The sequence below is a fragment of the Accipiter gentilis genome, chromosome 3 (assembly GCF_929443795.1).
Source record: "Accipiter gentilis chromosome 3, bAccGen1.1, whole genome shotgun sequence".
Lineage (NCBI taxonomy): Eukaryota > Metazoa > Chordata > Aves > Accipitriformes > Accipitridae > Astur > Astur gentilis.
Window position 1 is genome coordinate 14,930,365 of NC_064882.1, and position 23,246 is coordinate 14,953,610.

General features: G+C 38.8%; 1 protein-coding gene across 1 annotated transcript in view; it reads left to right on the forward strand.

Annotated features, from left to right (window-relative positions):
• The first annotated feature begins 1,503 nt into the window (after positions 1-1,503).
• Positions 1,504-23,246, forward strand: part of MTUS1 (microtubule associated scaffold protein 1) — a 94,411-nt gene continuing 72,668 nt past the window's right edge. The window contains exons 1-3 of the mRNA XM_049835584.1: positions 1,504-3,731; positions 6,008-6,203; positions 18,653-18,835. Of these exons, the coding sequence (XP_049691541.1) occupies positions 1,680-3,731; positions 6,008-6,203; positions 18,653-18,835 (2,431 nt within the window). The 5' untranslated portion in view covers positions 1,504-1,679. The remainder of the gene's footprint in view (positions 3,732-6,007; positions 6,204-18,652; positions 18,836-23,246) is intronic.

The following is a 23,246-nucleotide window of genomic DNA, read 5'->3' on the forward strand; positions in this document are numbered from 1 at the left end:
AGATCCTCCACCCCACTGAAACCACATCTTATAAACCTGAAGTTCTTCCTACCTCTGTCTCATTTCTGGAACTAGGAGCCTTTCATATGGAGTTGTGCTATGGGGGTCATCCAGCTGCTTTGGACAGTTTGGATGTTTTCTTGTTCATGTCCTTGTGGTTTTGGTGCCTGGGTACAGTCTTAGTGCTTGCTAGGAACTTGTCCTTATATGTTGCAAGGCCTTTTCTTTAGTTTTTTGGTTGTTTCCCCATCCTCTTCTGCTTCTGTAGGGTTTTGGGTGAGGATATGCCGCTCTGCTCTGCTGGAGATGCTGCTGCAATTGTTTCCCCACTTGGCTAATTTTGCGTCATCTTTATAGAAGACGGAGGCTGTTGCTGTGTAAGGAATTGCTCTCCAGTGACTCTGAAGGGGTCTCATGCATCTATCTGTTGGCTACCCCAGCAGCACTGGAGTAGTGTACTGCTGTAACCCCAGAGCTGATTATGAACCTCCCCGTCTTCTCTTTATTTCAGGTCAGATGTCTTTAAGACAACTCTTTGAAGATCTTGAGCTGTCTCTGCTGTGCATAGCTTCCTTGAAGCAGAGAAGAACTTCTGTCTGGCGTTTTTAATGCTCTTTGCTATCTGCATCAAGGGATGAACACTGAAGTTTTTCTTCACTGGGATTCTTAGGGGTTGTTCCTATGTTGCCGCTCTGGTGTCTGTTCTAGACATGAGCTTATACAGTAGCATTTCATCATTATTACAGTTTAGATCTCTCTCAGTTTCCTCTCTTCATGCAAAATTGTACATAAGAACATAGGTGTGACCAGATATGGTCAGACTAAAGATCCACCTAATGCTGTGTCCCATCTCCAGCAGTAACCAGGGCTAAATGCTGAGTGAAGAGTATAAGAACAGGATGAACGTGTAGTGATTCTTCCCTAGAGTTCTCCTAGCTGCTTGTGGCTTCTGACTGAGAGATTCTTGAGTCAGTTTGGTATTCAGTTTTGGACAGATTTTTCTTACATGGCTCTTAGCCGCTTGTGTTTAAGGCTGTGTAAGCTTTTGGCTTGCAAGCACTGTGCAGTAAGAAGCTTCATAGCTTTGCTACACACTGTGTGAGGAACCATGCTCTTTTATTGGGTAGCTGCTATTAGAAGAGAGAAAAATGATGGTTCATTCTATCATGTTGTCCCTCGGATACCTTTTTCCTGTTGAGCCAAATCTTTTGAGTTTTTCCTTTGCTTGCCTGGAAGCCAAGCAAGCCAGGTATCTGAGAATGAAACCCTAAAGTCACACTTGGTTGCAACTGACCAAAGGGTTCAAAAGTTGCTTGGCAGTCCGGGAGGCGGAAATGGCTTGTGAAGGTAAGCATGCACGGATGGCATCATTGTAAAAGCCTAATTTGCTTAAGGAAGTTGGTCAAAATGGCTGCACTTGATTCAAAGACTGATAGCTTAAGAATGCTTACCATCTTAAAATCCTGTTTTGGCTAATTGGTTTTAATTTATTTTTAATTCCAGAACTTTTGGATCCTCTTGGGAAACATGAAAACAAAGAACTACTTTTTAAATATCTTTCAGGACAGTTGACACATTCCAGGGAAAAGTTGTTTTCTGCAAAGTTCAGAAGAATCTGCATCCTCGGAGATTTTAAAAAAAAGTATAAAATGAAAACAGTTTAAAATTTAGCCTTCAAAATGAATGTTGAAAAGTCAGACGACAAAGCAAAGAATGGCTTGAAGTCTTCCTTACTTATAAGGGATGAAAATAGAAATAACTACGCATGTGACAGAGCTACACCTTCCACAAAGAATTGTGCCACCAAGGTATATGGTAATTCAACTGACCAAGGTATAGTGACTGAACATGAAGATGATACCATTCTTGAAAAGAAAAGTGACTTCAGAAGTACTTTTTTAAAACAGCAGTGTATTGAAGCACCTAACCTGCAGAAGGGACCTGGCAAATACAACTGCACAGGAGTTCTGTTGGGAGATGCAGATGCTCCATGCAAGTCTTCTGTGACTGAACAGACTTGTGTATATGCTTCGAACTGTGACTTGAAAGAAAAAACAGAATTACTGAAAGGTAACATTGCTATGGCAAAAATGCAAGATCAGAGTTTCAAACAATCAGTGCCTTATAGTCAGACTGACTCTAAATGTGTATTACCTCTTCCTGCTTCAGAGCAGAACACACAGTCCCTGATAAATGACAGGGCATGCTGCCACCTGAGCACATTGGATGTTACTAATGTCTTAGGTGAAACTCTGGGAACTGATCAAAATGATGACATGCATCTGAGGGAAATGCTAATCTCTTCTGAAGTATGTACCAGAGAGAAATTTGATGGAACCAGCTCAGAAAGAATACCTAATTTCTCCACTATGATAGTGGCTTCAGAAAGTCCAGATGCCCATTCGGAACTTGAAGTATGTCATCCTGCCTCTGCAGGTGTCGAACACTATCTAAAAAACACTAACAAGACTGATAAAGAATCACAGGAAACAGAAGCACCGTCTGTAAAACTAGCTGCTGGATGTATGGATCCTTACAGGAGAGATGCATTATCACCACGCATTAATATTAATGAAGATGACCAAGTGAAATCCTTGCAGAATGCCGCTGACTATGATGAAACTGGTAATTCCAATGCTGAAACATGTGTGGATAGTCCTGTAAATAATGTGCATCTTCTCCCAGTAGATAAAATGGATGGAGAACAAGTATCAAAGAAAACCAGTGAACCCTTAACCAAAGAACAAAGTATCTCTGGAAATGCTACTCTTCAGGATATGCACAACACCACTTTCATATCTTGCAGTGTACCAAAATTGAAGAGGACTGTTATGCCTGACCTGAAATGCGAAGCAACTTTTGTGGTCTTCAGTCCTATGGCTGATGAAAGCGATTCTGCTCTATGTACTTCAACCCCTACAGAACGATCACAAAATACAACTTTTTCTGTTTCAGCTTTGGCAGAACTTGGAGGCAAGTCTCCTAAACTAAGACCAAAAGATGTGTTTTTAGGAGGACATAATAAAAGGCCTTCGCTTAAAGCTAGTTCAGGTCAAACTGCAGGAAAACCAGTGGGCAGGTCTCCTATTGTGTCAACAATAACCAAAGCGAAGAAATCTGAGATTGTTAGTTTTCCCAAACCTAATTTCAAAAACGTTAAGCCAAAGGTTATTTCTAGACCTGTGCTACAGTCAAGAGACAGTACAGCATTAAAACGGTCTCCCCAGTCTCCCCAGCTATCAGCTGTCTCATCTTCACTGGTTGCTTCCCCAAGGCAGTTGTCCCCCTCTGTAAAAGTGCTGAAAAAGAAAATTGATCTAGCTAAAGATACTAAAGTGGAATTGCCTGTGCATAAGCCCCATAAGCTACATCTTAACAAACACCTCTTCACTAGCCAAGTCGTACATGCCACAACACATCCCAGAAACGCTTCCCACAAGGCTTCAAAGACACCTGCATTAAAGCAGAATCCAGAAGACGTTGGCAAAGAAAGCTCTACCCATTCGGCATGTTCCTTGGTTTCTGCTGCGCTTCCAATGTGTGTAGAGAACTCAGAGGAGATGCTGAATGAGAAAATGGAAGGTTCAAACTCTTTAATGCAGCCCTGTGCTCAAAATATCTACCCGACTGGAGGTGAAAAGGAGCAAAGTGGCAACGTGGGAATTCTTATGGAAGCAGCCTTGATAAAAGATGTGGCAAATGAAACATTTGACCTGCACTCTGTTCCTCTGGTAAGCTTTTATTCTTTCCATACTTAATTATATGTTTTGTACATTTGGAAAAAGGGACTTCTGCATTGCAAAGTGTTGAATGGAAATTAGGGAGTGGGTTTTGTGTCTACAAACGTAACTGTAGTGTTGATTTCTGAGGTGAAGTCTCTCCCTAATAAAGGGAGTGAAGAAATACTGTTTTACAGACTGGTTGCACTTGGCCTCAAGTGCGATTTAATATCTTCAGCCTTCATCTTACTCTGTGGTATAAAAAATTTTTTTTGTAAAGTCTTTTTAAGACAATACAGTTGGTAAGATTTCTAATAAAAGCAAACAAGTCTTAATTTAGTCAAACGGATAAAATTGCATAACGTAACTTGGTGAAGCTATTCTAAATATAGCTTTAATATGCGCTTTTATCAAGATAATTCTAGTGGTGCTGTAACTTTAAATAGACATTAGAGGTAAATTGCTGTTTTCAGTATTTTCTTTTCTTTCAAAACATGCTTTAAAATTAAATTACACTTTTAAAAATTTACTTACAGAAATGTGCATATATTAACAATAATATTAAATTGCAGAAAACTCAAAGACGAACAAGTTGGTCAAGCGTTTTATTTTTAACATCTTAATTTAACTGTCTGCTTTGAATAATTTGGGAGTTTGTTTATTTGAAGTAGAACTGGGACTCATTAGAGTAGTTAAGAGTAGCCAGGAAATATTTCCCATGCAGAGGGCATATACCTGGTTTTGGGCAGTCAGCCAGCTGGAAGGTGCAAACTTCCTGGCCGGGAGGTATGCGTGCGCTGGTTGGTTGGGAAATATTTTCAGATGAGTCAGCTGCCTGTCAGGAGAAATGTGCTGCTTTCAAACACTCTGAAAGAAGGTTAAAAGAAAAGGAATGGTGGGGAAAAGAGGGAAGAGCTTTGGGGTTGGGCCGACCAAGTTCTCAGGAGGCATGGTAGGGACACAGAGATGGGGTCTTGATGCTATATAGAGTCCCTCCTGTTGTTCACTTGTGGGTTCAATAGCTTATGTTAAATTGGTGAAATGGAGGCAGCAGCTCTTACCGGTAAAACTGGCATTGTCTGAATTTTTGTTGGGCTTTACTGATTGGCCAGAAAAACTCCAGTAAAGCTCAGTATACAGAGGAAGCTACTTAAGGCAAAACAGAAGCACATATTCATTTTTGAAACATTACACAAGAAATGAGTACATAACATACTTTATTATGATAAATAATTTAACTTGAAAACCTAAATGAACATGAAAGCAAGGATGGTCTATTTTAGTTCTAAAGTCTTTCAGAGCTTGGATTCTGCTTCAGTCCTTTCTCTTGCTTCTGAGGGTTGGAGAGAATGCTTTTAATTCACCCTGCTGCCAAGATGGAAACCTTTGTGATAGTAGTTGTTCTGCTGGTACCTGGAAAATCAATAGAGCAAATTCTGTAAAATGTAAAGTCGACCAATCAGATATAAACAAGCGGTCTTCTGAAAAGTACAGGTGAACTTCTGAAAATGAAGATGAGGATTGGAGTCAAAAGTAGAAAGCGCATCAATATGACCAAATTGCTGCACATCGGCTTGAGTCGCAGAAAAGCATGTGAAGAGCTGTACATTCTTATGAGTTTACCTTCATAAGCTTAACTTTACAGCATGAGTGGTCATGAATTAGTGTCTACATAAACTGGATCAAGAATTCTGTATGAAAGGTTGATGAGTGCTACATATAAACCAGTTATTTTAAACCTGTCCTGGGTCTACTCCTGAATTTGTTTTATCTATGGCACCTGAATATGAAAGATTTCAACCTGTTTCTGTGCTGTAATGTAAGACCTAGACCAGGAAACCCATTGTAAGGGCTGTGATGTTTCAGGTGGTACAGGACAACTAACTTGTGTAGTTGCTTGGTAAAGAATTTGTCTTGAGATTAGGTGCAGTCATGTAATTGAATGGCTTAATTAGAGTTTGGGGTGGAAGAGGAAGAAATCCTGATGTAAAATAACCTCTGTAACCTCTTTAGTGTTTGTCATTACCAGTGATTAGCTTCAAACTAATAGTTTTGTGTTGCTGGAGGCCATTCAGGAGATGGTTATTGAGGTTCTGAACTGCAAATGTGAACAATATGACAGTGAACAGCTAAGCATATCCCTTACCTGTGTGGGCAGTATTTCATTACAGATCCTGGAAAGGGAGATTGTCAGCTTCTCAGAGTGGTGGTGTGTGGTTGTTTGGGTTTGTTTGTTTGTTTGTTTTTCTGGTTGTTTTTTGTTTGTTTTTGTTTTTAAAAAAAAACAGATGCCTTCTGTGAAGGATGGGACAACACAAGGGAGAAACATACTGAAGAAAGGCCCAATCACTCTACGAAGTGTATCAGCTCCCAAGGTTAAAATGGTTCCACCTGTGTTGCCCTTGAAGCGAGGATGTGAAAATAAAACTATCAGCACAATTAAAGCACCTTCCCGCAAAGGAGCTGTTCTGTCATCAAGCTCTGGTAAGAGAATTTTTCACCGGAATACTACCACTTAACCAGTTTCTTAAAATTAAGATACCATATTTAATGTACATTCTGACAGAACTTTTAGGATGGTACAGAGCTGTATTTTTGATGCTAAATATGATTCTACCTAAATTACAAATTACTAGTATAATAGGGGGGAAGGCAGGTTACACCTCGTTATTGTAAAATCTCATCTTATAAGGAATGTCTTTAGGAGGGTGTGGTGGTGTTAGAAGAAAAAATATTTAAATATTATTATTTATAGTTCGGTTATATGACAGTACTTTGCAGAATTAAAACTACAATTACTTGAAAAATGTAAAAGTGAAGAGGAGAAACTGCAAAGCTCAGGTACAAAGCATTTACGATGAGCAACTGTACACTATCCCAACAGGAATGAGCCCTTATTTCAGGACATAACATATTTTATTCAACCTAATTTTAGTATAGCTCTATAGTTTCTAGAAAGGGGAGAACATAATTGAAGGAGAGACTACTGCTTGAGCTGCTAATTAAGCTCTGACTGATTAATACCAAGGGCGGGTGGGGGGGGTTAGATTTCACATCTAGTCTGTAGGCTGCTGTCTGGTGACTGGGAACTAGAGATTCAGAAATGCTCTTGCAGGTTATGTGCCTTTTTTTAACCAAGTGTGGCAATATAGCTAATTGCAAAAGCAGCCTGGCTATAAATGACTACACTACAATACACTGTAATTTGGTAAGTGTGCACACCCAGCTATACCCAGTAAAACCTGTTCTTTTTTTTTAACCCACTCAATCTAAGATTATAAAACAGTCCAAAGTACTCCTCTTAATTATATACAGGGATAAAGTGTGATAAAATCTGTATGTGTAGTCCCTTATGGGATGAGTCCCTCAAAGAAAGTGTATATAGGCTGTTCTCTGACTTGAACCTTGGTAATGTAAGGGACTTGCTCTGTGAACTAGGTACCTACCTGTAAGCCACCAATTTCTTGGAAGACTTGTCACCTCTCTAAATACCAATTCAAAGCTTTTCTATCTGTAATTATGCTCTTAGAAGAACTGAGGTGGATATAGATGTAGATGTGTATTTGTCCCTTAGATTATTAAGTCAGAGTAGATTTATGACGCCATCACTAGAAATAAATGTAAGCATGGCTGGGTTATTCATGAAAAGGGGGGCGTGGGGGGTGGGGGTTGAAAATCAGATGCACTTTCAGAAGAAGCAGAAGTCACTTGCTGTTGAAAAATAAAAACCTTTACTCCCCAAGTTTCTTTAGCTAAACTTGTTACTCCTTAACTGATTGTATATTGAAATTATGGTAGCCAGTAGAATACCTTCCAAACTTTTCCTGTTGGAAAAAGGCTGCTTAAGGTAAAAGCATGAAGCAGCACCTCAACATTTCAAATTCATGCTATGATCTGATGAGACTGGAACTTTAGTGCTGCATGAGAAGAATTTTTTTTTCCATGCCCTCTACCCAGCCCCACGCCAATGAACCCTGTTCCTAGCACATTCTACCTTTCATTTTGCTTATGCAGCACTTTGGTGCTACAAAGTAGGATTTCATGCATTAAACTATATCAGGTTAACTTCCCCTGTCCCTTGCCAAGGGAGTGCTTAAACATGGTTTGTTGTTCCCTGCTAAACATGGTACTGATGCAAATCAGGAGGATGGGAGGGAGTATGGGGTGGGAGAAGCAAGGATGGGGAAAAGTAGGAATTACTTGGTATTGCTGCCAAAGTCCTGCTGTATTATGCAACCACACCTTTCAGGTAAAACCCTATCTACTGCTGCTTACCTCATCTGTTTTAAAAAGTTTTCAAGTAAAACTGTACATACACTTACTGTGGCCAAGTGGCAGCTTGTAAACCAAACCTAGTTATCAGTTTTAGCTAAAGCCTTCCTGTAGGGAATAACTTTTTCTTCCAGTTAAGTAATTTGAACACTTTGGTATTACACTTGTGCCTTGGTATAATTCCAACAGTACAGATAAATAACCCGGTAGCTGTACAGTTGTTTGCTGTCAGGATTTCTCCAGACTACAGACAAACTAGCTAAATCCAGGATGGAAAGGAATTCTGAAGGTCACTTAGTCCAGCCCTGCCTGGGTCAGCACTGAATTCAGACTAGGTTGTTCAGGCCTTTGTCAAGCTGAGTCTTAAAAATGTCTAAATCCTAACGATGTCATTGCTTCCTGAGGTACTAACGTAAATGGAGCTGATTCGTAACCAGTTGCTGGCTGTATTTGGATCGTTGGGCAGGAAGACAGTGTAGTGAGTCCATTAAATACTCTGAGCAAGAGAAGTGATGGTAAAGCTCTGTGTCATCCCTCACATTTGTGTATTGAGGGAGAGTAGCAGTCGATCTGTCCAAAACGTATTAGTATATGTATTATTCCCAGAATAATCAAGAGCTTGTGAACAGTGGATTGTATCATGCACTGTCATTTCGAGTGGGAAGCAGGAAACTCCCCTACAACCAAGAAATAAAAGAAAAACATGCCCTGTATAAAACACCAGTTATGAGATCCTTGCAACTTGGCAGGAGTTGAGATTTTGGTAATTTTTTTCACTTGTAAATGGAAACCTTAGGTTTTGAGTGGTAACACACTAACCCAGTAGGAAGCATGTGTTCTAAGGAAATTCCCTCATCTTCTCCTGAACAGGAGATAGCAGAATGAGAGGAAACTTGTATCTCAAACATTATATTTTTGTGAGGTTATTTGCAAAGCGTGTTAAGCTAGAAATAACTGTTTTATTTATTTCAAAATGGTTGCTGACCACTGTTCACCAGTGTTGGTGCATCTTGGCTGGAACTTGGGAGTTTTTGCTGAGTTAAAAATTGGTTCTCTAAAGGGTGAACCCAGTTTGATTCAGTGTACCAAAGTGGTTTGTGAAATGATGAAGCCCCATTTCTGCAGCAAATCTAGAAATCGGGTCACAGTTGCAAGCTAGACTCCTCAAAATGATTTCTGTAACTATTTGTCTCCATTTCTCCGTAAGAAAGAATTGTCGTGGTTTAACCCTAGCCAGCAACTAAGCACCACGCAGCCGCTCACTCACTCCCCCCCATCCAGTGGGATGGGGAAGGAAATCAGAAAAAAAAGTAAAACTCCTGGGTTGAGATAAGAATGGGTTAATAGAACAGAAGAGAAGAAACTAATAATGATAACACTAATAAAATGACAACAGTAGTAATAAAAGGATTGGAATGTACAAATGATGCGCAGGGCAATAGCTCACCACCCGCCGACCGACACCCAGCCAGTCCCCGAGCAGCGATTCCCTGCCCCCCACCCCCCACTTCCCAGTTCCTAAACTAGATGGGACATCCCATGGTATGGAATACACCATTGGCCAGTTTGGGTCAGGTGCCTTGGTTGTGTCCTGTGCCAACTTCTTGTGCCCTAGCTGGGCATGAGAAGCTGAAAAATCCTTGACTTTAGTCTAAACACTACTGAGCAACAACGGAAAACATCAGTGTGTTATCAACGTTCTTCGCATGCTGACCTCAAAACATAGCACTGTACCAGCTACTAGGAAGACAGTTGGCTCTATCCCAGCTGAAACCAGGACAAGAATGACTTGCAATCACATACTCATTCTCAAACAAAAATCTTAATTCTCTACAGCTAATTTTTCCATTGTGGTGTCTGCAGATTTCTGTAGTACTGAGTGGCAGGCAGTATGCCTTTTGCTATGTTAGTTTTCTATGAGTGAAAATATTTATTAGAATTCAAAACACAGAATAAGGTGTTTGAGTTACCTGGTTTTTACTGGAAGGTGTATGTAATTTTGGAGCCCTGGTTCAGGACTTTGAAGCAGTCCTGAAATGAAAGCAACTATTGTTTTTGTTCCTAGCAAATGCATACAGCCTTCTAGTTGGATGTATAGAACTACTGTGGAGGAATAATAGCCTGCTAATAGTTGAGGTATTACAGTTTGGGAGGAGTCATGTCTTTTTCTCACTTGAAGGGAGGGGTGGAAGGGGACTGGAGAAGCCAAGGAGCTTTGGTGGTCCCATGGAACATGACTCCAAGTTCTACAGTCAGCCTGCCCCATTAGATCTAAAAATGTAAATGTCCACCACTGCCTTTTTTTCTCTTGTTGCTGACTAAAACCTACCTGTAAGCATGTAAGAAAGGAGCTTTACTTGCATGTAAGATTTCTGATATGCTAATGCTTCACCTACACTTCTGCCTTAAAATTACACCATTGCTTTAAATTGGTTCCCACTATATGAAACTTCACGTTGTTGTTGATATCTTAGCTATAAGAGCTCTGTCAAGTTCTGTGTAATTGAAACTATTTGGAGATATGAAAGCATCAAAAATATTATTCCTCTACTTACTGTTAAAGACTTCTAGAAATTAAGGGAAGCTATGTAAATCATCTTTGTAACCAAAATGTCTTTCACTGACAGTTATTTCTGACATTCTGGGTACCATTTTGTCTCTGATTTAAGTCACTGATATCCAATTAGCAGAGTTATGGCCCTGTGCTTTACTTACCTTTTCCATGAGTCCAATCCAGTGGTATTCCTTCTTTCTTTTGCTAGTATTTTCATAGCATTTAACTAGAGTGATGAAAGCTTGGGTAGAAAGAAGCTCGACAGTCTGAATTCTGTGTTTCCTTGAAGAAGATTTTGGACAAGTGAGACCTTTTTGTTATAAAAAGTTGAACATACTGAAGGAGTTTTCTGGTGTTCTGCAACTAACTGAAGCACTGGAAAAATATTTCCTATAGCATATGAGGAATTATGTTTTAAGTTGCATTCAACCGCAGCAAGTTTAGTGATACTTTGAAATACTGATTTGCTTGTTACTTCATAATTGCTGAATTCCTTCGCTTGAATTTTGGCTTGAGCTTACACTTAAACGTGTAATTCAGAGAAGCTTCCAAAGTTAAAACCAGAGCAGGCCATGACACATTAAGACTGTGCTAATTATTGAGTGTTGTTGCTGTTTATTGCACAAAGAAAGGCTTTTCAGATGGAAAATTGAAACCAAATGGCTTCAGTGGGTTTTCATACAGCTGGAAACATATATAAACTTGATAATTCAGGACTTTTTGGTATAGCCCCTCACAATACTAGTTCAAAACCAACCCAAAACAGTTCAGTTCCAGTAAGCAGTCCACAATCCTTGAGTTAGCTCCTGATTCAGTGTCAGAACAAAACCAAACATGGTTACGGCAAATCACTTGTCAGCTTGCATCATTCCTGCTATCTACCATATGACTCTCTTAAAGTTGGATTGTCAAGAAGAAACAGAATATTTTTAAAAGGCAAACATAACTTCCAGGTTCTCTGGCCTTGAAACAGTCAGGACTTTTCTTAAAATGCTGGAGTGGAGAGTTACTTGTAAGGATATCCTTATACTTTCTCATGAACAAATTGAAATGCACCAGGGTCCACAAATAAGGCTTAAAATTTAGTTTCAGCCAGTCTTTTTATGCTTTTTGTTTTTAATTTTGCAGAACAGCTAGCTTTTTTTATGGATCCTAAAAGGAGGTTCCTCATACACTGGCTTGTCCAAGATCATTATTTGTACTTATGAGTCTAGATTACTTGGTCCCCTTTTCCCTTTCTTTAATGCATATGTAGGGCTTCATTACACTAATTAAAGCTTGTGTTAAAAGTGAACTTAAAACTCCCATATTCCCTTTCAGAGGTGTAGGAGGGAGGAAACCAATACATGGGTCTCCATGGAGCATAATGTCTGTAGTCTATAGTATGACATAAAGCTTGTCTATAATCCCTCTTTGGTCATCTTCACCCAGAGAGCTCCCCTGCATAGTGACTGTGTATCTCGTAACCAGTTTTCTTTTAATTTGCAGTATAAAGTCGGGAAGACTTATGCAATGTATCTGAAAGGACTTTTGTCAAGCTGTTCAGTTTGCGAGAGCTCAGAAAGCAGTGTAAATTGTGAGGGCTTAGGAGCCTTGCAGGTCATTCCTTCTCCGACTGCTTGAGTTGGACTTCCCTGGTAATGTTTCCATTCCACTTTGCCCTCACTTCCTGGCCATCTTCAACAGGAATGGTTTGCTGGCAGCTGCCCAGAGCAATGTATATCTTTGTGCCAAGTACCGACCTCTAAGCCTCTGCCCCAGTTGTTGGTCATTCAGGTACAGAATGGTCAATTCACAATTTGAAGCCAGAAAGGAGCTATAAAATCATGTAATCTGAATTCAGCTTAGTCAATCTGCTTTTAGCTTTGGCTACGTACACTAGTAGAAAAACTTGCTATAACTTTGACACCTCGTTCTTTTTTTACTTTTCATTAACAAGGAGCTCTCACCATGGGATAGATACTGCTCGTGTTTTACAAGCCTTACATAGGGTTCAGCATAAAAACACCCATTTGGAATAAACTCTCTCCTATTTAGTTTTATAAGTCAAATTGACCATGAGAAATGAGTAAAAGCAGAAGGGTTTTTGTTTGTGAGGTAATATGGGATCTGTTATAATGAATGATTTCAAAGCAAGTCGATTGATTTATTTCTGGTTTGGTATGATTGGATGTGGTCCTCTGAGTTTTGGGGGGTTAGGGGGAGAAGGGTGGTGTTAGAAACGTCTGAAGATGAATTTAAATGATCTGTATTCCGAAGTCTATGGTATTTCCAGTATTCTGACTTCTGGCTCCCAAAAGGGAGCATTTCATCCTGTCAGCTTTGTTTCCGGTGCCATCAGCAACCATACTTAAGGAATTAAAGTTTTCACATATGTTCCCAGACTTTTTACAGGTGGTTTGTGACTAGCCCCATTTTAATGTATTATACCTGTAGCAAGAAGCATGATCGTACTTGCAGAGACTGATACTAACAGTCAACATATCAATGCTGTCAGAAATGTGGATGCGTCTATAAGAATATCCTCCTTTAGGAATGAGGTGTGTACCATTTCCCTGCAGGGGAATTTCTTGGTACCTAGTCACTTACTTGCAAGGACATGCTGGTGTATCTTCAAATAACTCTTGACCTGTACTGGTTAATTCTGAATTCTCTCAGGGTAGAGGTAAAGGAGGAAAGAAGCAGGAGTCCTTGTTTATAGATAACGTGCGTATAAAAGCTGCAAACTATCAAAAAATTCTCAGTGCGTAACATGAAGGGGTGTGTGGTATGAAGAGCTGGACAATAATGAAAAGCATAATTGGATGCAGTTGGTGGTTTTCTTCTGTCTCAGCCTTCCTTGTAGTATGTTGATTTGACTTCTCCTTGTGCCCACTACTCCTAAATGGACAGAACTTCCCCAATAACTGTTAAAGCTAGCAGTTGGGGTTTGTTTGCTTAAGTCAGGATGCAAACAGCTTACGGCAGTCTCCTGGCAAAGCTGGAGTTGGCAAGCTTTGCCACCACTGTGCAGCTTACCTGGGAAGCTGATGTAAAACTACTTGCTGTCTGGAGACTGGCTCTGCCTGGGGTCGTAGGAGATCACAGCATGACTATGTGGACATGGTCTTTCATGGGGCTGCTCTAGTTCAGTCTACAAAAAGAAAAACCTAAAATTGAGTAAATCTGGCAGGCAACTTGATGGCAGACAGTACTGGAGGTGGGAGGGCAGGCTTGAATTCAGACTGGAGGCCGGGCAAGAGAAGGGCTATTCGTAGGTGCTTGGAGAGATCACATGCAAGATGTTGAGACTTGAGGGAATATGGGCAAGGGAGGAGTCTCTCTGATCGTGGAAAGGTTTAACTGGGAGGAAGTCTGCCACATTTCAAAACTGGGCCAAATAGGAAGGGGAAAAAGTGAAATTTAACAGTAGACGTACATGAATGTTGTTCTCTCCCTTTCCCTCCTCCTAACTGAAAATACCCCAATTGCTCTTCTGACAGTGAGAGCATTTGAGAGAATGAAAAGGGTTGGTTTGGTGGTTGTTAACTGCTAATATAATGATCTGTAGCACTGATGATCAGTTCTCCAGTTTTACTCTGAGAATACTGAGCTGCAAGAGGAAGAACATATGAATGTCTACCCGCATGGCTGCTGACAGCCTGGTTATGTTTTTGGCACTAGCTTGCTGCTGGTTCCTGGATACCTGTGCCAAAGAGGAGCACTTTCATAAGGATTGTAGGTGAATGGGAACAACCCTGTGGAAGTCTGCATCAGATGGGGAACTGGGTCTTGCCTTAATATGTAAACTGTTCTTGTATCGGCTGTTATCCCCTAAACAAATAAATCCATTTCATGTAAATATTTCAAGATCCAGCAGTAACTTAACATTCACTGTCTTTGTCCACGGTTGTTTTGCAGTTGAGGCATTACTAGCAACATAACAGAACTGTGTCCTGCCTCTTCTTTGGTAATTATGGTAGTAATTTGAGACTTTAAAAGGGAGAGATAACTAGAAAGAGATTATCTGTACATCTTAGGTAGAATTATGAAATGTGCTGTAACTACTCTTTATTCCTCGAAGGAACACCGATATATGTGTAGCATAATATACTATAACTAATATTGCTGAATGGCTAATCGGGCAACCTGGGGAGCTTGTAGCCATCAGAAATCTGCTAGTATTGCTACTGCTTTACAGTGCTCAAAATAATAACCATAAATGATCTTAAAAGTATGTTAAGATCGGTCTGCTGGAACCAATACCAAAGTCCAGTTTGTCTTTCCATGATTTACTTGCTCCTTTCAAGAGATGCCAAAAAATAGCATATTTTCTTGAAAGTTTACTCCCCTTGCTTTATAAAGACCTTGTACTATAGGCTTAGATCAGGCTTTTTCATCATGCTTAAAATTGTCTTTTTTTAAAAGCTAAGAAGTTTAGCACTTCTAAAATAGAGCCCTCTGGATTTTTAAACTTGCAGGAAAAAATCAGAGAAGTGTAAGACGAAAATCCAAAATTAAACATACTCGAGATAAGGCAACAAAAGGCCGAACCAACCATTACTGTTAGCTTTAGGGTTAAACAAAAACAACAAAAAGCATCCTTCCAAAGACTCCTTTTGCACTTAGTCTGCCCTAAGTTTCTGTTTGGGGAAAGGCTTTCCACCACTCATTTCCAGGTGTTGTATAGCTTCATGAATGCCAATTGCTCTGTGCTCAGTTGTAGATGTGAAATATGTAGATATGGTTTGAAATGGTGGATGGTGAATATCAGAACTGGTGAATACATATTCAACTTCACAGTCTGCCTGGTGTCAATAAAATCCCAAGTTCACCACTGCTAGTGTATATTTATTCTCTCAATTTGATTTTTTTAGGCTCCCGGTGTTTATTTAAGGGAAGGGAAGCCTTAATTTATTCTGGACAATAACCACCTATGAGAGATTCATATGAGAGGATGAGTATTTGAGTAAGGATAAGAAATCTGACTTCAGAGATTCTTGAAAAAGGAGTTTTGTTCTTTGCTTGTTTCTGTTCCAATACAAGAGATACTTTGACATACTTGAAGTAATGTGGTTGTTGCATAGAGACTTTTTTCTAAGGAATTGCCAACTTGTTACTTCATGGTAGAGGAATGTGATATTTCTAGTATTCCACTTCAGTGACTAGATTAAATAACTGATGAAAGCCTGTTGCTTTGATGCTATTGCTTGTTGTCTTTATAATAATGGTTCACTAAATATCCTGCTTTTGTGCTTGTTTCCAGTACTTTTGTTTATATACCATATCTTCCTGTTTCTGCCTTCAAAACCTTTGCATTTAATTCTGTGTGACTCCTTTCTTAGGGGATGATACTTAAAAAAATACTTTGTAAAACCATTGTTACTAGTTGAAGTAACACTTGAGTACTTGTTTAATAATCTTGTGTCATAACTTAAAAGAAATCCTCCCTCAGTCTGGGCTTCTGAAAAATGTATTTGAGTGCTTGAGTAATTATTTTATTAGAAGCTTTATAGGAAAGTAGCTTTATAGGAAAGTGCTGAGGAGTAGAAGAACTAAGAGGAGGTCAAAAGTCATCCATTTGACATGCTTCTGAAACTGGACATCCTAGACTTTGCTGTGCTCACAGAATGGGTTTGAGCTCACAGCTGGTTTAGTGCACTGCCGCATTTCAGCATGTGGAGAGAAGTCGGGCTGGCTGCAAATCATATGTACGGAACATGCTGTACAAGAAGAGACCGAGTGTTTTCACATGCTTGCCTTGGCCCCTCTTGAGTGAAAATCATTGTGAAGAAAACAGGGTTTTGCTCCCGTACCTTTTGAACTGGATGAATCCAGCACAATAGTAATCAAGCATGCTATCCTCATCTTTAAACAATAAAATGCAGTTGATAAGCTGCATTTGTTCATCTAGATGCCTTTTGAAATGTAAAGCTTTAGCTTGCTAAGTCATACAAATTTAACATGCAGTGTTTGTACAGCAGCCCTTTTTTTGTTTGTTTGTTTTTTTTGGGGGGGGTGTTGGTTTTTGCACCTTGTTTTGCTGAGAGGCTATTTAGAAAAGGAATTTCTGACTTGTCTGGATTAATTTCTTTTCTGATATGTTGATCTGTTAATGAAACAACATGGAAAGTCTTATAAAGCTGTCAGATTTGTTGCATGAAGTTCAGATGTCACAGACTTTTTTTTTTCAAACACAAATTATTTCGGATATGTTGTCTGGAGTGCTATGTTTCAGAGGTGTTTTCAGTAAGTGTGAGCTTGTGGTTTTTGGCGTTCTCATAGCATGACAAAGTTTGTACGCGCTTCAGTGAGTTGGATATATTCAAGCGTCCATTGCAGTAACTTACAAAAAGTTCTAAAATACAGCTGATAATTTTGTCTCAGAGATTTAATACCAGGTTACAATAAAGCCATATATGGAATCACAGTTCTTCATAGTAATGACAAACAAGAGGCCTGATATAAAGTATGTTTAATGACTCATTGAAGTTTGTGTATTATATTTAGTGACCAATATTATATAATATCCTAATGCATGCTTAGTGTATGTTGTCTGTAGGTTTTCTTTTTTGTTACTGAGTTGATCTGAACCAAAGGAAATAGCTTGGACATACCTTCCTCTACTAGTCCTTATCCTGTTTTGGCGTACTTGATACAGGACGTTTTGAGATGAGTTATCTAATCCTGTCACACCACCTACTGTTGAAAAGCAGACATTGGGTGTAAGTGGTTTTGTGGCCTAAATCTTAATGTAATCCTCTTAATGTCGTGCTTTCTTGGCCTTAGTGCAAACTGATGGTTTCTTGGTCGTTGGTATTTGAGTGGAGATCCTGCAGCAAAACTGATGTTGAATAAAGTGGAATTACTAGCTAATTTTGTCATATTTCAACAGTCTCTTACACAGCTTATGCAAAATTGAAATGTGGTTTATAGTGATGAGAATAAAGGGATGGGTATTCCCTTTAAATAGAAACTTGATTGTTCTAAGTCAAATCTGAAACACTGTAGTCACCTCTTCAAGTAAGATAAATTATGTTTGTCAGACTTGAAATGATAGTGACATCAGAAGTTAAGATATTTTGTAAGATGTCTTGTGTTATAATAAATAACAAAATATTAAAGTAAGTCTATCTTCCATCTCTCTTCTTGTTTTTTTTTTTATAAAAATGAAAAAAAAAAAACCTCTTTTCCATATTTATTCAGAGGACTGTATAAAGATCTTGATGTCAAAGCTGACAGGAGTCAACTCGGTGCTGGCAAGACAAATCTGTGTATATATAACTTCCTTTGGGCCACTGTAGTTTTAATCTGGGTGTGCACTTTTCAGAAATAAACACAAAGCATCATTTAACTAAACTCAAATTTTCTTGCAGAAAGTGTAGTTGCTTTGTTAGTAGTACAAGAGTAAGCTCCCATCTGAAGATGGCACACCTGTCTCCTGTATAGATACACTTCCTATTTGATTACCTTAGCTGTTGGGCATTTGTATTCAAGAAGCTCAAATAAAAACAGCTATTAATGCAAAAATGTGTCTGCACCAGTTGGCCATGAAGAACTTTGTTCAAGGGAGTGCTGTTTAACTAGTTCTGCAGAACTAGTCAGTTTTCAGTATATTATGTGAGTACAACACAATTTCTTACTCTTGTGCTGTGTTTGTCCTTGAAAAGACACTGTCTTTTAGAGTGCCCTGTCAAAGGTGTGTGTGGAAATTTCCATTTTGGGGGTGGGAACAAACAAAAGAATCTTTCTTGGATTGTCTTTGAGCTGGAGGTTATATTTTTATGGGATTGCTAGTATAGCTAACCATAATACACAGAGGTAGGAAAATGCAAGAAAGACTTCTTGTGCGTGCAAATGTCTGCCTTGAAGGCCAGTCTGTAAAGCTCTTGATTTGTTCCTGAGGTCAATATGCAAAATGGGATTCTTTAAATCCTTGGAACTGTTTTTCTGTGTTTACACTATTTTTTACCATGTCAATATGAGGTAGATTAAGCCTTTTTATATGTATTTTTTTTATGTGTAAATCTTTTTACTTGTAGGCATATACTTAGAAGCAGCAATTGTTTAAGCTTCTTTCCAGTTCCTTTTGTTCTTTTCTCTCCCTCCCCCTTCCCCCAATTGACAGGTATAGGATCTTTGCCAAGAGAGAAGCATGCCTCTCCGAAAAATTCTCCAGCCTCCTGGGCTAGCTCTGGTAAACCGCTCACTAAATCCCAAGTGCCTGTCAAAAGATCAGTGCTTGAGAGAACACCTAGCATCTCTTCAGTCAGCAGCACTCAGAGTGAGCGAAGTCTTTTCAGCAGTAATTGTAAGTATCCGTCAGGGTTATGGGTCTTAACTGATAGCCAGCATCAGCTGCTTGTTGGAAAAAAAAAAAAAAAAATCCTCACAAAGGGAGTCCTGTCTGACAAAGGGCTGTGTTAATTCTCATTGTACTACTTATTATTAGTTCTAGGTCTTATTCTTTTTGCCTCTTAACAACTTTCCTTTTTGAGACATGCCATCTGAAGGATCTTTGAGCCTTGGACTTTTTGTTTGATGTTTCAATACAGCTTCTCTTCCATTCTGAAACAGTACAAAATGAGTGGGTCATCCTGAGCAAAAGTTTCCTTGTGTTTACATATAGTGTAATAAGAAATAAGTCTGAATGGTGTGAATGGATTACCTGTCGTAATATTTGGAACAGCTTGTTAGAGTTTTTTGATACTAAGTGCTCTTTTTGAACTTGATTATATCTGCTTTCGGTGTTTTAAGACAAAATGTGTAGATGAGAGCAAAAGCAGGTAAGTGAAACTGCTTTTAGAAGGTAAAACTTTGCACAGGTAGACTTCTGTAATTTCTAAGGTAACTGTAAGCATTGCTGTATGACCTGAACGAAATCTACCGTGATTAAAACTAGGAAGAAAAATAACAGAACTCACTTTGATTTGAAACTCTACAAAGGGTCTGTACCAGCAGTTGTAGGAATTCTAGGGGCAAAAATATGAAGGAAATAATACACAACTGACTGTCAGACATATTAGTATTCCCAGCTATGCATATTCAAATGAGTACATTCAAATATTCTGTTACTATTGCATCATCTGTTATATCTTAGAGACTGGGCAAAGGCCTTTGTGCCAGATGCCATTTAAATCTGTCTTCAATGGACTGAAAAAGAGAACTGTGATTTAACATATGTCTATAGTTTATGTATGCGCATATGCATGCATACATATATAACTAAAATTTCTCTTGTTCTTTTTTTTTTTCCCCCTGTAGTGCCTTCATTAAAAAACTAAGACCTAACATATTCCTCAAAGGAGTAAGAGTATGTGTAATAAAATATGCAGTGCATGTTTCTGTGTAATCAGGTCGGTTCGGTTGCTGTGACAGCCATGTTGACTTTTGCTGTTCAGGTTTAGGACTGTATCTGGAATTCCTCAGCAGCTTTGTCCTCTCTTCATTTTACTCCCTCATGTAACAAAGGAAAGGGTCATCGCTTCATAACAAAGAAGCGTATTCAGATTAAGTATCTAAACAGATGACTTCTTGTTTAGCCTGATTTGCTAGTTGGTTTAATCTGTTTTGTCCACTGCCTTCAAGCTTACAATTTTTTCCACTCCGATTCACGAAGAGCAAGCAAGAGCAATATGAGAGGTTGAATATGGCTGCAGTCTTTTTGGCTTTAAGGTTGCTTTGATCTTTTTTAAATGACTATACCAGGAGGACTCCGCAGTTGCACAGAAACTAATTTTTCTCCTATTATTTTCATCAATTCTACACTAACACCACCGACTGACTCAGGAAGCCACTATGATATTACCTTACTGACATTGCTGGTGGTGGGATCTTACAGCTTTTGTATTATTCCTTTGTTAGCCACCTTTACTGGGAAAAGAAGTAGGTTGTATTCCTTTTAATTTCTATTTTAAAGCCTGTTTTTTGTTTTGTGGAGGTTGATAAATGTATGCAATGTTTTGACTTGCGGATTTTCTGCGAGATAATTTTTCTTTAGTTAATTTCTTACACTTGATGAGACTGATTTATGTCTGATGGTCAGGTTTTGTGAGTATAATGAGTTTAGGTTACATATGAATTATATGTTAGTGAAGTGAAGTTTTTATGACTTCAAATCAATTTGGAAAGAACTAATGAATTTACTTTGTACTCTAATGTTAAGTGTAGTGCTGTTCTTGTTTTTTATTCTTTCATTTAGTCTACTATAAAATAATGTCAGGAAAAAAAATATTTGTAAACCTAAAATGTTTTTATTAGATTGGTAGGACACACAAAGACCAAGATGGGAGGCTTATGCTGTGAATGTCATGAAATTTATGACTATCTATTGTGGTCCTGTCAACAGTATTAAATTGACAAAGTTGCTTGGCTTGTTTTGCTTAAGGAGTTTGCCTTGTGTTAGCAGAGAAAAAAATTTAAAAAGAGAGCATTTCTCCTGCTGTGTCAGCTCAGCCCTTTGTTAGGGGATGTCCTTGGATTGGTAATTTCCTGTGGCAGCTTTAGGATTTTTTTTGTTTAATGAGCACTGGAGTTTTATGATTCTTTTCTCTAGAAAGACTTACTATTTTATAAGTTTGGAAATAATGAAGTTTGAAATGCTGTTATTAATAAAAACATATTTTGAATGCAAGCTGTCAGTCTGAGCATCAAAAAACTGAATTTGTAACAGAGAAATATTCTTAATTTCAGTGCTGAGCTGAAAATACTGTCATTTGAACATACTGAAATGTTTAAACTCTGAGGTTAAGAACAAGAATCCAACTTTGAATTGCATTAGAATAATTGCATATAAAGGAAGTAGTGTTTCAGAAGTTAAAAAGCTGATCCTAGCAATTGACCTGGAGCTGCATTTCTGTACAGTTAATACTTCACTTAAATTCTTTTAATGAGTTGTGTTTTTAAGCCCTTTAGATCTTAGCTGGAGCAAGATCACTTCATACCTGTCCGTCTTTGATCAAGATTGCAGTAGCTACTCCTGTGAATAACCATCTTTGAATCATATAGTGACCAAACTCTGCAAATTTGCCTTTTTTTCCCCGCACACAGCCTGGTTAGCTGACTCTAGAGCTAATGGGACAAAACAGTGCCCTAACTAGTCCTGCAGCAGAAGTGTGCTTGCTTACCCAAAGTGTTAACTTCCATGGCATGCTTCTGATTCAGAAGAAGGTAGCACAGCAGTTTGTAGGCAGTTGTTAGCTGCTTGCAGTGAACTCTGAGCGAAAATCCGTGGTTTAGTGATTTACAGAAAAACTTAAGGACTGCTTCAGGCCTCATGCTTTACTGAAACAAATTCATTTGAATAATCTGATGTTGAGCAGGGTGAGATTCCTGCAAAGTAACTGTGTTGTTGATGTGTTATATTAATTTTCCTCATGTATAGATATTTTTGCAAATATTTAGCTTTTGTTCCTTTAGAGAGGGTCCAACTTTATTTAAAACAAAGAGGAAGACTACAGTTGCATATGTTTCTAAAAGGGAAAGCATTTCTGTCCCTCTTTCTGTGGTTGAAAATGTATTGATTAGAGGCCAAAAAGCATCTTTTTGAAGTAGTTACCTTACATGGTTTAAGCTGGTATATTTAAAGACACTGAAATAATCTCAAGACTATATGTTCCATCTTTCAATGAACGATATTAGACATGTAGTTCACATTTTTTTAAAGGTAATCTGCCTCATTAAAACACTTACCTGAGGCAAATCTGGTATTACCACCCCCACCCCTCCATCCCCTGTTTTTTTTTCCCCTTTAAACGACTAGAGAGAAAAAGCAACAGTGTAACAAACTATCTCCCGCCCTCCCCCCCCCCCCCCCCCCCTTAGTTTTTCCTTTCTCTGGCAAATGCAATGTCAATTTCTTACTCTTCAATGTGTCAGTATATATAATTTTTTAGTACCTGAACCAAAGTGTACTCAATCTATAGTTACTTTAGAAGTATTTTCATATTTTTCTGGAAAAATAAAACTATGCTTTCTCCAAATTTTGGTTTTCTTTTTTTCAAGGAAAAATTTTCATTGTGACAGTAAGTCCAAACCTCTCTCAAGTTCCTTTGAAATGGTACAGAACGTCTTCAGTAGCAACTGTCCTGTTAGTTGAAAACCTGATTTTGACATGAGGTAGCAGTTGCTTATTGTCCTGCCTTTCCCAGTTTGGGTCTGTCTGCCTCTTTTTGCAGGGAGTATTTTGCTGTATGACATCAGCTCTCATGGGGCGGGGAGTCTTACGAGGTCTGCTTTCACTGAGGAGGTTGCTGTTATGAACAGAGACTACAGGAACCTTTCTTAAAACTTGTTTGCTAGCTGGTGAACACGGTTGGGCTCACATGTTTTTTAGTGCCCCACAAGGAGGATGGAAGGGGTGCAGAGTCTGCTGGTGGTGCGTGCACCATATTATTGAAAAAGCACGCTCAGCTCTCAGAGAGAACAGGGGAAGGTGTTGCATGAGGAATTTGTCTGAGATTTATTTGGGTTTTGTTATTTTAACAGTCAATTCTGTCACCAGAACATCCTTCTGTACTGATGATGCTTTTTCTTGGCTTAAACTTGAAATGTGTTCTGCATTTGCTTTGTATAGCAAGATCAGGCTTCCAGTTATGTATCTTGACCAATATACTTCTATACATATCCCCCTCTTAGGCATAGTTCAAAGTTGTATGTCTGCTTCTGAGAAGTGTTTGTAATGGTCATAGACTGTTCTGTTACAGTTCATCAGTCTCTTTGTA